The following is a 15,000-nucleotide window of genomic DNA, read 5'->3' as shown; positions in this document are numbered from 1 at the left end:
TCATACCACATCGCTATCAGGAATACATTTTCCAATCAACCACCTGTGTAGTGCTCTCTTTCCCCCCTCCTCCCATTTCTCTCTCTACCTCTTCCTCCCCTTACCCCTCCTCTTCCTCCTCCACCTCACCCCTTTCTCCCCCTCCTCCGGCTCTCTTCCTCCACCTCATGCTCCACCCCTCCTCCCTTCTCCTCATCCATTTCCCCATTCCACCTTCTCCTGCTCCACCTCCTCCAACGTTTACCTCGCCCTCCACCTCCTCCCCTTCCCCAAGCCCCTCCTCTTTTGCTTCTCCGGGGCTCCACCTCCTCCAACGTTTACCTCGCCCTCCACCTCCACCTCCTCCCCTTCCCCCGGCCCCTCCTCTTTTGCTTCTCCGGCTCCAACTCCTCCAACGTTTACCTCGACCCTCCTCCCCTTCCCCCAGTCCCTCCTCATTCTCTGCGGTTCCCATGCCCCCTTTGTCCCCAGCACTTCAATCATTATTATTCTCATTCCCTTCAGTGTGTCCCCTCACACCTATCCCCTAATCGGCATCCCAAGTAGCCTGGGCCCTAATGCGTTTACATGCGGAGGGACAGATTTAGGCTCCAATTCAGCCTCTTCATCCCCCCCCCACCCCCCAACAACCCGGTCCTCAGCCCCCCCCCCACCCCGCCCCCATCGACCTGCCCTCTCCCATTGTTCTGGTGGCTGGAGTGTTGTCTGCATGGAAACAGCGCAGCAACACAATGTCGTTGAGTGCACACTGGGGCAATTTCACACGAGCAATCATATAGGATCTAGACTCATCAAATCCTGATGATAATTCCCCCCCCCCCCCCCCCCCCCAAATAAAGGAATAATCTGTGCATTACGGTTGCTATGCCAACTGTTGTTGGTAACCAAGGAGGGAGAGTGTGAGAGGTGCTTTCTCTCCTTCTGGCTCAGCTTTCCCTTCCTATTCACTCTCAAGTAGTGCTTACAGAGCCCTGGTGAATCAAAAGATCCCAAACTGCGATACATCCCATGTTTAACTAGTCTGTATGTTGTCGTGCTATTTCACACTACAACAACTATGTTGTTTTGGGTAGTATTTTTGTAATCTGCATGATAATCATCATAATATTAATCAAATAAAAAAATGAAAAATATTCAATTAAAATAATAACAATTGGCAACACTGAAAAACAAGATTTAAAGAAAATACTAATAGAACGTAAAAAAATATCGTTTAAAACAGAAAAAAACAGGGCCGTTAGGTGAGGGAACGCACGGAAACGATGCACTTCAATAATGCGCACACAGGAGGCAGAAATGTATATTGTGTAACGCAAAGGGGAAATTACATTTCAACGAAAAAAGGAAGGAAACATCAATATAGGAGGTTAGAGGAAACATATACAGCGGCTGACTACAGAGAAGCCTGGCCCAGCCGTTCATAGTGGAGAGCCCTATGACGTCGCTCTGTGAAATAGATGCTGGGGCTAATCCCATCGACGGCGAGGACACCTGTTCCTCCCCCCCCCCCCCCCCCCCCACCCCCCCCCCCCCCCCCCACCATCCTCTCTCCTCTGCGGTGGTAACACACTTGACAGTCATACATACCCCAATCATAAACTCTCAAATTATGCCACTGATTGGATGTAAAGGGTCCCAATTTTACCACCAGCTGTGTACAAGCCTACCATCCAGTAGACTAACCAGTAGGCTAATCAATCCAGCAGTACCTCCGTGTGGATCCGTGTGGGATGTTGTGTAACGCCATTATAGGATCTCATTTTAAATGACTTGTCATGGCTAATTAACATCACACCTGGTAGTAAAATAGGTGCCATAAAAAATATGTGTGATGGAATGTAAACATCATTTTCATATTGCCAGTTTAGGGGGGGCATTGGTCCAATCTGGCCAAATTCTTTTACTTCTTAAACCATTGCCTTTCTTTTGATTGGTATACTACACAGAAACTAACAATGAGCCGCTGGCAGTCTGGTTGCATCGATAAAAACGGATCAATTGTTTGCATTAGGGTCTTCCCTTTATTACAGCAACGCTAATTTGTTATGAACCTGACCTTCAGACGCAAACACACATCCACACCCAGCTTCCCCCCCACACACACAGACACACACGCACACACACACGCACACACACACCACACATAAACAAATACACAGACACCCACAGCCGCAATCATAGATAATAGTTTTGACCGCATTGATTATTATTGATTGCTTTTTAACCTCATCATTAGCTTTTTAAGTCTATCCAGTGGGTTTACGGTAGGGCTATAAATGATGCAGTTGCTGCAACCAGGAGTCTCTTCCACTATACCCAAGCCCTCCTCCACTGTACGGCCTCCTATGGGATGCAAGACCGCAGACACGCACACACACACACACTCACAAACACACACACAGTTTCATAATTTACTGTAAGGCGAGGCCATAGGCTCAAGAGGCTCACTACTTGCCAATAAACCTGAGGGTGGTTTGATGGAGCGGGTCGATATTCCCGCACTGTCTTGTGGTCGGCACTCGCCGTTTGCCGACATTGTTTTAATTGTCTGGTTTCCCAGCTTTGCTATTGTATTTCTTTTTACCTCCTCTATTTGTTAACACTTGCGTTTGATATAGTATCGTACTCCTCGGTGTAATGCAAGGGGCGTTTGTTAGAGGAGGAGGTTCTGTATTCGCTGGAGGAAAGCAGCTTCAGTGTCCTTTGGACATCATTCCTGTTCTTCCTTTAGGTCCACATGGACTGACTCAGGCAGGCTCTTCATGAATGGACAACGCAGACATCTACACCTACATACATACATTTACACACCAAACCGCAGCACTTGTATGCGTGCACACACACTCTTTTGCCTGGACACACTTCTTTTATCACCTTCCACTGCTTGTCAGCATGTCCAAGGCCATCGCCATGGAAGCAGGGAAGCTGTTGCTATGGTAACCTCCCGTGTATGCACACACATCCTTGTAGACATGCATATTGACACATACACAGGGAGAAGCTAACAGACAAGCAAACACCCACCCACACACACACAGGCACATACACAAAAACATACACATGTTCATGTGTGTGTTCATGTGTGTGTATGTGTGTGTACATGTGTGTGTGTCTGATGGCAAGGCAATAGACATGAGAGCTACTCAATTGTCCCCTGTGTAACTGCCAGCATTTACCCTATTGCTCTCCTTTTTTCAGTAGCTTCCCCTCTTTGTGTGGCATTCAACAAAGCTCAGAGGCTATGTTGTTCATGAATTTGAATACATTTCTTCCATAAATAAATGTGGTAAGGAGTAGGACTTCTTTCAGAGGTAGTAAGTGGCTGATCTGGATATGCTAACAGCTGTACAGCATGTTAGGGCCCAAGGTTTTTCAAGAAACTCCACAGAGGGAAGCTCTGGGAAAAGCGAAGATACCAACAGCCTCTATCCTTTTGGGGGCAAGTTTTATCAAAACTGTGGGATCGATAAAATGACGTAGAGTTTGACGTCTGACACTTGCTGAAAAAAACGGATCTCACTGTTGTGGATCGCATAACAGCATGTTCTCATGTTTTCACGTAGTAACGTAGTAGGAGCTGTCAGCCTGCTTTGAACATTATATGATGGTAACACCGTTACCATGTGCCTCAAAGTGAGTTCCCAAGCTCGAATACGGACCGGATCAATAATTCGGTCCGATCAAAGAGACAGAGATAGTGCAAGTATTATAAAAGCAGTTTGATCAATAAACTCTCTGTTTGACGTCTGACACTTGCTGACAACACACTATTTATATTTTGTCATGTTATTTAGGATAAAGATGCACTGCTTCGCATTTTAAGTTTGTTAACTTAGGTAGGGTACTGCGCTTCTGTTGTCTCACATCATACAAGCATACATTTGTATGTTTGAAAACAGTGCTTAACATGCTGAAAATTTCAACTTGAAGCTTAGGCTGGCAAAACGCCTCGTAGTGTTACATGTTCTGACCCAAAAGCTCCTTAATGAATAGCCAATACGACGAGGAGTGCCATTGATAAAGCCAAGCAGAATAAGACTTACATGTGTCCGATTTAAGGCTGTGACTGCTGCGGAAGTACTGGGGGTTCTCGATGACTGGGATCTTGGTCATGCCGATGATCACAGCGTCCGGGCCCATCTCTGAAGACGAGGGCGTGTTGCTGCCGTTGGAGACATGATGAAGCGGCGAGGCTGAGTCATCGTCGTTGCTGATCACCGACGATGGACCTGTGAGAAGCAGGAGAGCACACATAAACAACAATGATTGTCTTATGACAAATAATGAGAACAAAAAGTATATAATCAAACTTATTTATTGTGAGCGATAGTGTTAATATTGAGTGCATTTCTTTATCACGATTCCTCTTAATTAGAGTAGGATCAATTCAGCTATGATAGAGGACAAGACTGATTGAATGAATGACAGATTAGACACCCCCAGCAGACACAAGGGTTCTACAGAGACCGGGCAGAGTGAGGGACACAACATGTCCTTCCAGTTCAAAATGAAACCAAATGTTCTCGCTACCTGACCCGTGCATCTAATTCAGCAACAGCAGATCACAGTGCCTTTGAAGGCTGATTCGTTCCATTCTTTCGTTACTAAGATAAGGGTATTCTATAATAAGGGCGGTCTATGATAAGGGCAGGCTGGGCATACAGTGAACACAAGAAAGTGGCAATCTCGAAGATTTCCATTTCATTCGCTTATCGACACGTATGTCGATAAGCGTAACTGCAGCAGTGTCTTTGGACCTCACACAGAGATCAAACAGTGTTTCCTGTGTGGCGTCAGTTAGATAGCAGTCGGTTGTCTGTCCATGCTATCATAGGCTGGAAAAAACTGTATACCGCCTCACACATATGAAGTGAGTTGAAGGTGGAACAACAGCTGCTGGGTGATGGAAAACCAATCACTAACCGTGCGGAGCTCAGGAATGTCAACAGGAAAGATGTTAAATGTTTAAAGGGCAAGGGTTTTAACACACTTCAAACTGGTTGCTCTTAAAGGCAGGTTGCACCACACCTAACCTATGCCCTTGTAATATAATGAAATCAGACGATAATATTTACCTCATACAGCCAGTAAATCCATTGAGCCACAAAAAAAGAAATAAGCTAATAACACTAGAAAACAAGAGCATGGAAAGGCATGCCCCCTCGCCAAGAATAACTGAAAAACCTGAGCAGGACGTGAGTCAGAGCAGAGAAAACCTAGGGATCACACTGCGCCCCGGGTTGTCCCTGGCAGATGAGCCGTTTGTTGTGGTAACAAGGAGGAAAGTGTTTTTTTTGTTCATAATTAAGGGAAGGAATAATAAGTTGGAATTCAGACAGTCGCGCCTGGCGTGACTTTGTTGCTAATTGACTGTGACCTAGGTGTGATAACAAGGTAAACACTGGCTTCTCTTTTGTCTCCTTCTGCGAGGACTCTATGGCATGCTGCGATTCAGAATTACAAACACACTGCAAAAGAAACAACAAGTCACAAACAAAGTCTCACAAATCAGACAGGGTTCCGAGACAACCAGACAAACCTAAATTGGCCCTGTGTAACACTAGCACTAAGACACACAAACACACTCCCATTCACATTCCAATACACTGAAAAACTGTTTCTTTGCTCCAAACAATCCCTCAACTGTATATATACTTAAATTATTAGAAAACATTGATACAGATAAAGCTTGACCTTGGCTGTAGACCACAGTAGACCGTGTGCGTGTGTGTGTGCGTGTTTGTGGGCTTGTGTTTTTGTGTGTGTGTGTGTGTGTGTGCGTGCGTGTTTTTGTGTGTGTGTGTGTGTGTGTGTGTGTGTGTGTGTGCGTGTGTGTGTGTGTGTTGATCTGTGTGTATTTGTGATGTGTATTTGTGTGTGTATTAGTGTGTGGGAATGAGTCTTTGGATTCCTTCATCCATCCCGGCATTTCATCAGCCCATCTCGGGATGTCAGTTGAGAGGAATAACATACACATGCAGACATGTCAAAACAGAGGTCTGCTGAAAGACATAGACATGCGCATTCTTCAACCTCTCTCTCTCTATTTCTCTCGCTCCCCCTCGCTCTCTCTCTCTCTCTCTCTCTCTCTCTCTCTCTCTCTCTCTCTCTCTCTCTCTTTCACACACACACACACACACACACACACACACACACACACACACCACACACACACACACACACACACACACACACACACACACACACACACACACACACACACCACACACACACACACACACACCACACACACACACACACACACACACACACACACACACACACACACACACACACACACATAAGCATGGGCCTTAAAACCATACTTAAATTACTTACAGGGAAGTGTACTATTACATATCCTCAAACACCCTCGCTCAGATATGAAGACCTCCCACGACACGTGACAGAACTAATGTTGTAAGCTGTGCAGGCCATGAGAATGATTTCCCAGGAGCAGCGATGTGGATGGATGTGTTTCCACCTCGTTCTGTTGGTTTTTGTGGTCAAGGGAATGAGCCGACTGTATCCAGAGAATTGCATTCCTTCTCATCCATTGTCCTTTCTTTCTCGCCTCTCAAATTAGGCCCAAGGTACTACTGTATGGTGAGAGGCTTTGGTGCTCGTGTGTGTGTGTGTGTGTGTGTGTGTGTGTGTGTGTGTGTGTGTGTGTGTGTGTGTGTGTGCGCGTGTGTGTGTGTGTGTGTGTGTGTGTGTGTGTGTGTGTGTGTGTGTGTGTGTGTGTGTGTGTGTGTGTGTGTGTGTGTGTGTGTGTGTGTGTGTGCGCGTGTGTGTGTGTGTGTGTGTGTGTGTGTCTGTGTGTGGGAATGTTTGTGATTTATACTGTTTCAGTAATCTTAAGAGCTTTTTAGAACGAGGAATAACAAATAATACCAAAGTGTGAGTGTGTGTGTGTGTGTGTGTGTGTGTGTGTGTGTGTGTGTGTGTGTGTGTGTGTGTGTGTGTGTGTGTGTGTGTGTGTGTGTGTGTGTGTGTGTGTGTGTGTGTTTTGGGTGACTGTAAGAGGGCCTCTTGAGGGCCTCATACTGTGTCTCTGACGGGGCCCGTGTAATTGTGCTGTCACTGAAATTATACAGTCAGGTGACATGTCTGACCTCCAGGTTTATCAAAACAGTGAAGGAGTCTTTGAAGAATTTGTCTTTATATTCACAAAGCTTTGTGTTTCAACCCACACATGGTCATGAACCCAACACTCTATCCCAACACTATAAACGTACACACACACACACACACACACACACACACACACACACACACACACACACACACACACACACATACACACACACACACACACACACACACACACACACACACACACACACACACACACACACACACACACACACACACACACGCACACACAGAAACACTATTATTAATTCCCTTCAGTCACATCCCACCCCCCTGTTCCCCAAATAAATTCTAACAGCAATGCAATAGCATGTGAATTGTAAATTCTTTATTTTCTTTAACCTTTCTCAGTTGACATGTATTCAGTTGTTAAGTATATGTCTTATGTAGACCCGCAGACAGAACTTGCATTCCTTTCAACAGTGAGCACTGCTAATGTAGCGTGCGGTCGCTCTTTTGATTCAACACTGCTAATGCGTTGAGTGGTTTTACCACTGTCGACCTTTTCCCAGAGGATGAGATTGATTCACACTCCAACACCGCGGATGTGGTCCCTTCTTAATGTGTGCAGGGCACGTTAGCAACTCAAAAGCGTAAAAGTGTCATTTGTTAGAGATGCGTTATGTTCTGTTTAGGTACTAGCTAGCAGGCTCACTGAGAGAGAGGGTGACTACATTCGCAATTAGCCAATTAGCCAACGTTTTTATCCAAAGCCACTTACAAGCAAGGCCACAATCAAAGGATACCATCAAAATGTAGAGTAGTTTTACTCTACATATACCATTAGTTTGTATTCTTCCAGTGAGGTAACGAACACTGTTATTTTTTGGGATATTTAATTGAATATATTAGAGCTTAAATCTATATGTTCCCAAAGTAAATAATATGATAGATTCTCTTCATGAAATGTAATTAATTTCAGTGAAAGTGTCTGTCCTTAATTTGTCAATATTTATATTAAGCACATGGTTTATAGGATGTAGGAAAAAGGAAAAAACATTATTATCAATTAGCTTGTCAATATGTTTGTCAATGTGTGTGTGTGTGTGTGTGTGTGTGTGTGTTTGTGTGTGTGTCTCTGGGTCTCAGGGTAGAGAGTGTGCAAGCGGGCGAGAGAGAAGATAAACCGAGCGAGAGTGGGGGGTTAAGATCATTAGCAGAGAGGGGTCAAAGGTCAGATTGCTATGAATGCTTTTTAGCCGAGGGGCATAGGAAGACTGTGTGTTAGGTTCTCCTGTGTTTGTTTGTTTACGTGGATGCGTGAGTGTGCATGTGTGTGTGTGTGTGTGTTTGTGTGTGTGTGTCTGTCAGTGCATGCTAATGTGTTCGCCTTTGGAATGAGAAAGCGAGTGTGCAAGCGGGCGAGAGAGAAGATAAACTGAGCAAGAGTGCGCGCACGCGCGCGCGAGAGAGAGAGAGAGAGAGAGAGTTATAGGTGATGGAAGGAGATCCTCTTGGGAGTAATTTGGTGGAGGGGATGACGGGAGGGAGAGAAGAGGGGTGAGAGAGGGAGAGAGGGAGAAAGAGAGAGAGAGGGTGGGGGGTGAGAGGGGGAGGAGAGGGTTGAAGGTGTAAGTGGGGTCAGGTCTTGACCCAACACCGTTAATAGACATGGAACTGCTGTTTAAAATGTTGGACAACTGGCTCCCAGCACTCACTGACATCGAGTCAGTCTCGCGAATCCCCAATAACCTGCTGCTAAAGTCTATAAGGTCAGCAGGTGGCCCCCAGATTAATATTTGCTGCTTCAATATTGGCTCATCTGCACTCTGGTCTCAGGCTCGCGCTTTCATGTCCCTTTGGAGAAAACGCCCGCCAAATTGATACAATTCAAATGTCAATTTGCCTATCTCCTGCCAAATATAACCTTTTCGTTGTGATATGAAAACATTTTGTGCTCAAGTTGAAATTTGTGAAGTGGGCTTTCCGATCATTAAAGTTGGTGATGAAATAAGACTCTCTGACATGACTTGAAATCATGTATCTGACATGAGTTTATTCAAAAAGTGTTTGAGAAAAGGACACAGAACGCAGTGGGAATACATGCCTATCCTTCCAGCTCTGTCTTCCATCGCCTACAAACGAAAGCCCGATGCCAAGCCTCTTCAGAGGACCTCCCTGAAGGGCCGCTGGGTGAGATGATTGCTTTGCAGCAGATGTACCACAAACAGAACAGAGGCAAAAAGATGTGTTCCCCAGAACAGGTACAAGGGCTAAGATCCAACAAATCCCCAAGATGTTTGACCGAGGCTACATTCTAAGGACGACGCTGCCATAAACAGATCTGCGGCCCCATCTCAACACAAACAGTTTTCCCTCTTTTAAGGTAGACCTACTTAGGTTTCCACTGCAGACTCGGTGGGGCTTTGGCTGCACAAGTCTTGAAGGCGAAGGGGCTCAGCACTGGAGCAGTGCAGTGCTACTGCCTCTATTGATCTTTTTTTAGACTCTCTGGACACACCTCAGACAAAATGAATCAATTTAGTGGTTCGCTTGCCCCAGGCGATGGTTGTAGCCAGGCTATTACGAGATTTAAGAACATCAGCACACGTCAGTCAGTCTGATTCAAGCGACGACTGCTTGTCTCGCACTTGGGGAAGCACGCTGGGAGAAATTCCGGCAAACCATGAGCTTTGTTCTTTGTAAAAATACGGCGGCATTGTCCATTGCCAGATTCCCGTAATTGGTTTTGAAAGGGAATTGCTCATCATGTGTCCCATTAATGCAACATGAGAGGTTGATTCAACTACCATTAACCACTTTGACAACTAGCGTCTTAAACCGAGTTCTCTCCATTAAAAACGGCCCAATGTCCTTCACACTGCACTCAATGAATGCCACCATGTAATCCTTATAAAAACCACAGAACCGTAAACATGATTGTTTGCTTTTCTTTGATTTGTTTGTACCTGCCCACTTTACCCTTTTTACCTGCTCTTGTATTAATAAAAAATGGTGGCCATGAAAGTGCCTTTTTAATTTTTTAGTGCTAAGCTAAAATCCTGCTTGAATATTTATTGAAAAATAAGGTTACTTAGGTCATGATAAATTGAACCTTGTGGGCTCAATGCTCCCCCATTTCTTGAGGGGTTAGCCAGGCCCTAGTCACTGGGTCCCACTAGTTGGCCGTCAGCGAGCAGACCCTGCGTGAGGTACAATGAGCAGATTGATTGGACAGGGTCAGGACCTTAAGGGCACCAGAGGAGATTGAAGGGAGGCAGTGGGCACGGAGATGAGGGGGAGGAGGAGGAGAAGGAGGAGGAGGAGGAAGAAGAGGAGCCTGAGGAGAGCTGCCACTCCTGACCTCCTATGACCCTCAGGTGCACTCTGCAGTACACACAGAGACACGCACAAAAACGCACGCAAACACACACACACACACAAACACAGACACAAACACTGCTGCCTAAACACACACACACACAGGAATGCATACACAAACACACACACATGGCCACATGATAACCCAAAGGACAGCCGGTTTACACAAACAGGCAAGGTGTTACACACACACCACACACACAAATATAAAGTAACTCTTTTTTTGTGTGCAACCATTTCACACGCCTTTACCCTTACAGGCAGAGTAAGTGTAAATGTGAACCAGCACACATATGCATGCCCTGGATTACATCCACGCGCAAACACTAACACACACGCTGCAAAAAACATAGAATTGGTAACCAACCACACACACATGCCCGCACACACACAAACACACACACACACACACACACACACACACACACACACACACACACACACACACACACACACACACATACACACACACACACACACACACACACACACACACACACACACACACACATACACACACACACACACACACACATACACACATACAGACCTACCCACACACAGAAACAGACACACAAACAGAAACAGGATTGGTAACCTGAAGCCAGTGGTCTCTATGCTGCTATCACCCTGCTAAATACAGTACAGGAAGTCAGCTATCGATCCAAAAGGAAACGGTTTCTTTTTGGTTATTTGTCTCAAAATGCTTTTCACTGTGACAGTTCAGCCATTTTTCAGTTTTCTATGATTTTGCTTGCTTGCATGAGCATATCCAGGATATTAGGTGTCCTAAAAGAGTGCTTGGGTGGGGAGAAAAAAAAATAAGCAATAAAACCCAACTAAGCCAGAGGTCCAGAAAAACAGGAAATTCAGAGGTAATGTGTGGCAAGGTATCAGCAGAGTGAAATATATTCAAAAAGTAGGGAAATGGTCAAATAGAGTGAGCAGGAAAGAGACGGAAATAGAGGAGGCATAGAGAGAGAGGGATGATGAAACCTAGACTGAGGAAGGAGGAATAGAGAAATAAAAAAATGTAGGAAGGTGGATAGGATTTCCTTTAGGTTGCAGCGAGATAAACGGCAGCCTGGGACTAGGTGTAAATGTGCCTGTGCCAGTCAAGTTCTGCTGGTCTCAGTGCAGAGTCCTATCAGGTTGCATACGACACCCCTGTTGGTAAAAATAGACGGGCCCTTCCCTCTGTGAGTCTGAGTTTCTGCTCATGTGTCCCTCTCAATTTGTGTGTCTCACTCCTCACCCCTTCTCTCGTGTCTGCCTTGTAGCGGACCCCACTCTGCTAGGTTATCAAGCCATTACAAGCTATTTATTTGAAACCCAACCTTTTTGTGACATCACAAGTGGGGTTGTCAGGTGGGGTCAATTAAGTATGGCTTAACTGCAGCCATTGTGAAATGGCTCGTTAACCTCACACCTGGTGGTGAAGTAGAAACCCCTCAACACAACCCATCTTCTGGTTGGCCTCTAACTCTGTTCTGCCATTAGGGGAACACAAGCATTGTGTCTTTAGGAAACACCCAACATCTGCCAGGACAAGCTCCTTCAATGTCCGACAACAACAAAGAGACTATATTTTCCATATTACCTCACATTATTTCAGCATCTTGGATGGAACGAACACAGAAATCATCAGATAAACTGCACTGGGTGACAGGGACAAGATAGAATGGCCCAATAAAACAACATTTGAAGTACGCAGAGACACACTAAGGCGTAATGGCATATGATTTATATTTATGGCGGCCCATTGATAGTACTTTTGCTGTGCTGTGTAAAATCTGGTTGCCCCACATCAGCAAACCAACACATAGGTCTGAAAAAAGGTGATGTAGGTAATGGTCTGTAAAAGGGACTGTAATGCACTCTTTGCACTTTCTCGCCAATGTAAGGAAGAGAGTGTGGGGCTACGAGGGAGACCTGTGCGGATGATGAATTACTCATATAAAGCACTGAATGCATAATGTTGCCGGTGGAGGGGATCATTAGGAGTTTAATGATTGCAGTGTCAAAAGAGATGAATTGAAGGCTCTGCTGCAACTGCATAGCAACGAGAAAGGTGTATCGACCAATCATAGCCCTCTTAAATTCAGAGCAGGACTATTAAATATGTATTTTCACCCATCAAATTTCCAGCCTAAACACTACATAAAGTAGCACTCTACAATGCCAGGTTTATAACACTAAGATACCTTGGAGACCTCCTTGATTGTAATAAATGACACCGGTAGCGAAAGGGAGCACTTTTGTCAAAAGAGATGACAGGATTTAATGTATTAGCAATAATGCATGCATGAAAAGCTGTGTCTTTTTAACTATGGAGGACTCTCCTACTGAAATAGAAAGAAAGTAGCATGCTTTGACCCATTAAGTTACCTTAATGGGTCAAGGAATTCCTTTTAATATTATTATTAGGATGCTTTGGATTACAAATACTTCTATTTAGGATAATATAACCACCAAAGAAAAATACAATCCATTAGCTGCCTAGAAAGTTCACCTTCGTCCAAGAAATTCTTTCTTGAGATGTTGAAGGCAGCCTCTTATGTGCTGAATATACTGACTGAAAGGGGATGCTACATGAAATAAGTACAATCACTGCTTGCATCATGGAGGGATGTGAGAGAATGCTGGAGGAGCAGAGACTGAGAAGAAAGGAAGAAAATTCGAAAGAAATTCTTTGACACGTCGTTGAGCTCAAAGATGCTGAGCATTGGCAGGAGTAGTACTCTTTGTTTCACATTTTTTTGTGACCAAACAATACAATACAATAAAATGTACGGAAATTAAAATGTACTCATGCACGACAAAAAGAACAAAACACACATTTACACAAAGGACACTATTACCTTTTTTTATTTATAATATTCCCTCTCAACAAAAAAAACTGGAAAAGAAATTGGGACAAAAGACAAAACAATATGCAACGGAGAAGGCAACCACATAGCACAGGCTCTCGAACATAGCTTTGAGGTTGATCTCGGAATACAAGGAAGAGTATTGTGATACTGTGATGTCCAAAGCCTGTGGTCTGTATTTGTTTTAAGCACATTGTCATATATGTCTGTTATCTATTATTTTCCTGTAACAAAGATCCGGCCGGTGGAGAGGTATCAAAGTTGTCGTGCATTTACAAAAGATTTGTTTAGTTAATTTAAAATTGTGGCTTATTGCCTTTACCAAGTAACTTTCTTTGAGAACAAAAGTGCTATATTCTTAATAGGTTGAAATGTAAAAGAAACCAATAAGGTACCGTAATCAATATCTAATACCCCTCACAAATTAAACAAAGAGGACATAAAACACCATGGAGATTAAATGACCAAAATTTGTTTTTGCTTCCAGTTTCAAAGATTTGCCTCTTATCTCACTTCACAGTGTTAGAATTACTCAATGTATAGTTATCCAAGTTCACGATTAAAAAATGACATTAATAGGCAACAGTAACATGTACCAATTTCATCTATACAACAAATATGTACAAATATGTGCAAAGCATTACAATTCAAACCTTGTTATTACCCCTTTAATTAAACAATTCCGTAGCTTTATCTTTTTTATTGTCATATCTGAAGTTTTTTTATCCAAAGCCAAGGAAAAAAATTGTCCCCTTTAGGATGAGTACCAAAAACCTCTCCTAAATATAACACATAAAAACTGACTACATTTAAAGCGGTAAAAAAGTCTACTTTCATTTTCCTAATAATGGAGCTTATTATTGGTTATGTAATTTTGTTAGATGGTCCTAAAATGTCACAGGTTTTCTTTGACACTTTGAAATATGATTGTAACTTTGATTAGTAGAATGTACATTTTAAGTTCAACCAATCCAGACCGTCGATCCTTAAACCAAATCTTGCCAAGCAACAAAGAGGTCAACTGTAGGATCTGTAATATGTTTAAAGGTGCAACGTGTTCGATTTCGCCTACTGCACAAATTGGCACACTCCAAACAAATAGGGGGCAGTATATTTCCAGAAAGTTCCTGTGTCTAATCATATTGCAAGAAACAAGGAAATGCACAGTCCCTCCCAAAGTTATTTTGTCCCTGCTCCTCCCTTCCCCTCCCCCGTCCCCGAAACACATCGCTCCCCAGTACATAGCGCGAAGATTATTATTTAAAGTTAATTTGACCAATGGTGTCATCAAGTGATCTGGTAAGTAAGAACCAGCATTATATTTTTCAGCGTCATTTTGACATGATTTTCAAGAGGTTAGAATACGCCCTCTGGGCAGCACTACTTCGTCCTCGTCTCATGTTGGACGGAGGGCAGACTTGACACTGCAGTAAAGGCAATCGCCTCTTGAGCCACAAAGTGGTATAAAGAGATGGTACTCTTACCATCTCTCAATACCTCTTTGCTACCTGGACTAGCTGCAGACTTTAAGGGGCAGGGAACCCAAACCTGTTTTAATCCTTTTTATCTTTATGTGGTATGTCTTAATTGATCATCAAAAATATATTTATATATCTATGCCATTTTGGCAACTGTTACTAAAATAAGACTTGAT

General features: G+C 43.8%; 1 protein-coding gene across 1 annotated transcript in view; it reads right to left on the bottom strand.

The window, feature by feature from the left end:
• Window positions 1–15,000, bottom strand: part of ntrk2a (neurotrophic tyrosine kinase, receptor, type 2a) — a 62,548-nt gene that overhangs the window by 13,406 nt on the left and 34,142 nt on the right. Inside the window, exon 14 of the mRNA XM_056592387.1 lies at window positions 4,044–4,229. Within this exon, the coding sequence (XP_056448362.1) occupies window positions 4,044–4,229 (186 nt within the window). The remainder of the gene's footprint in view (window positions 1–4,043; window positions 4,230–15,000) is intronic.

Source organism: Gadus chalcogrammus, chromosome 6 (genome assembly GCF_026213295.1).
Source record: "Gadus chalcogrammus isolate NIFS_2021 chromosome 6, NIFS_Gcha_1.0, whole genome shotgun sequence".
Taxonomy (NCBI): Eukaryota; Metazoa; Chordata; class Actinopteri; order Gadiformes; family Gadidae; genus Gadus; species Gadus chalcogrammus.
This window is presented reverse-complemented; position numbering and strand designations above follow the sequence as displayed.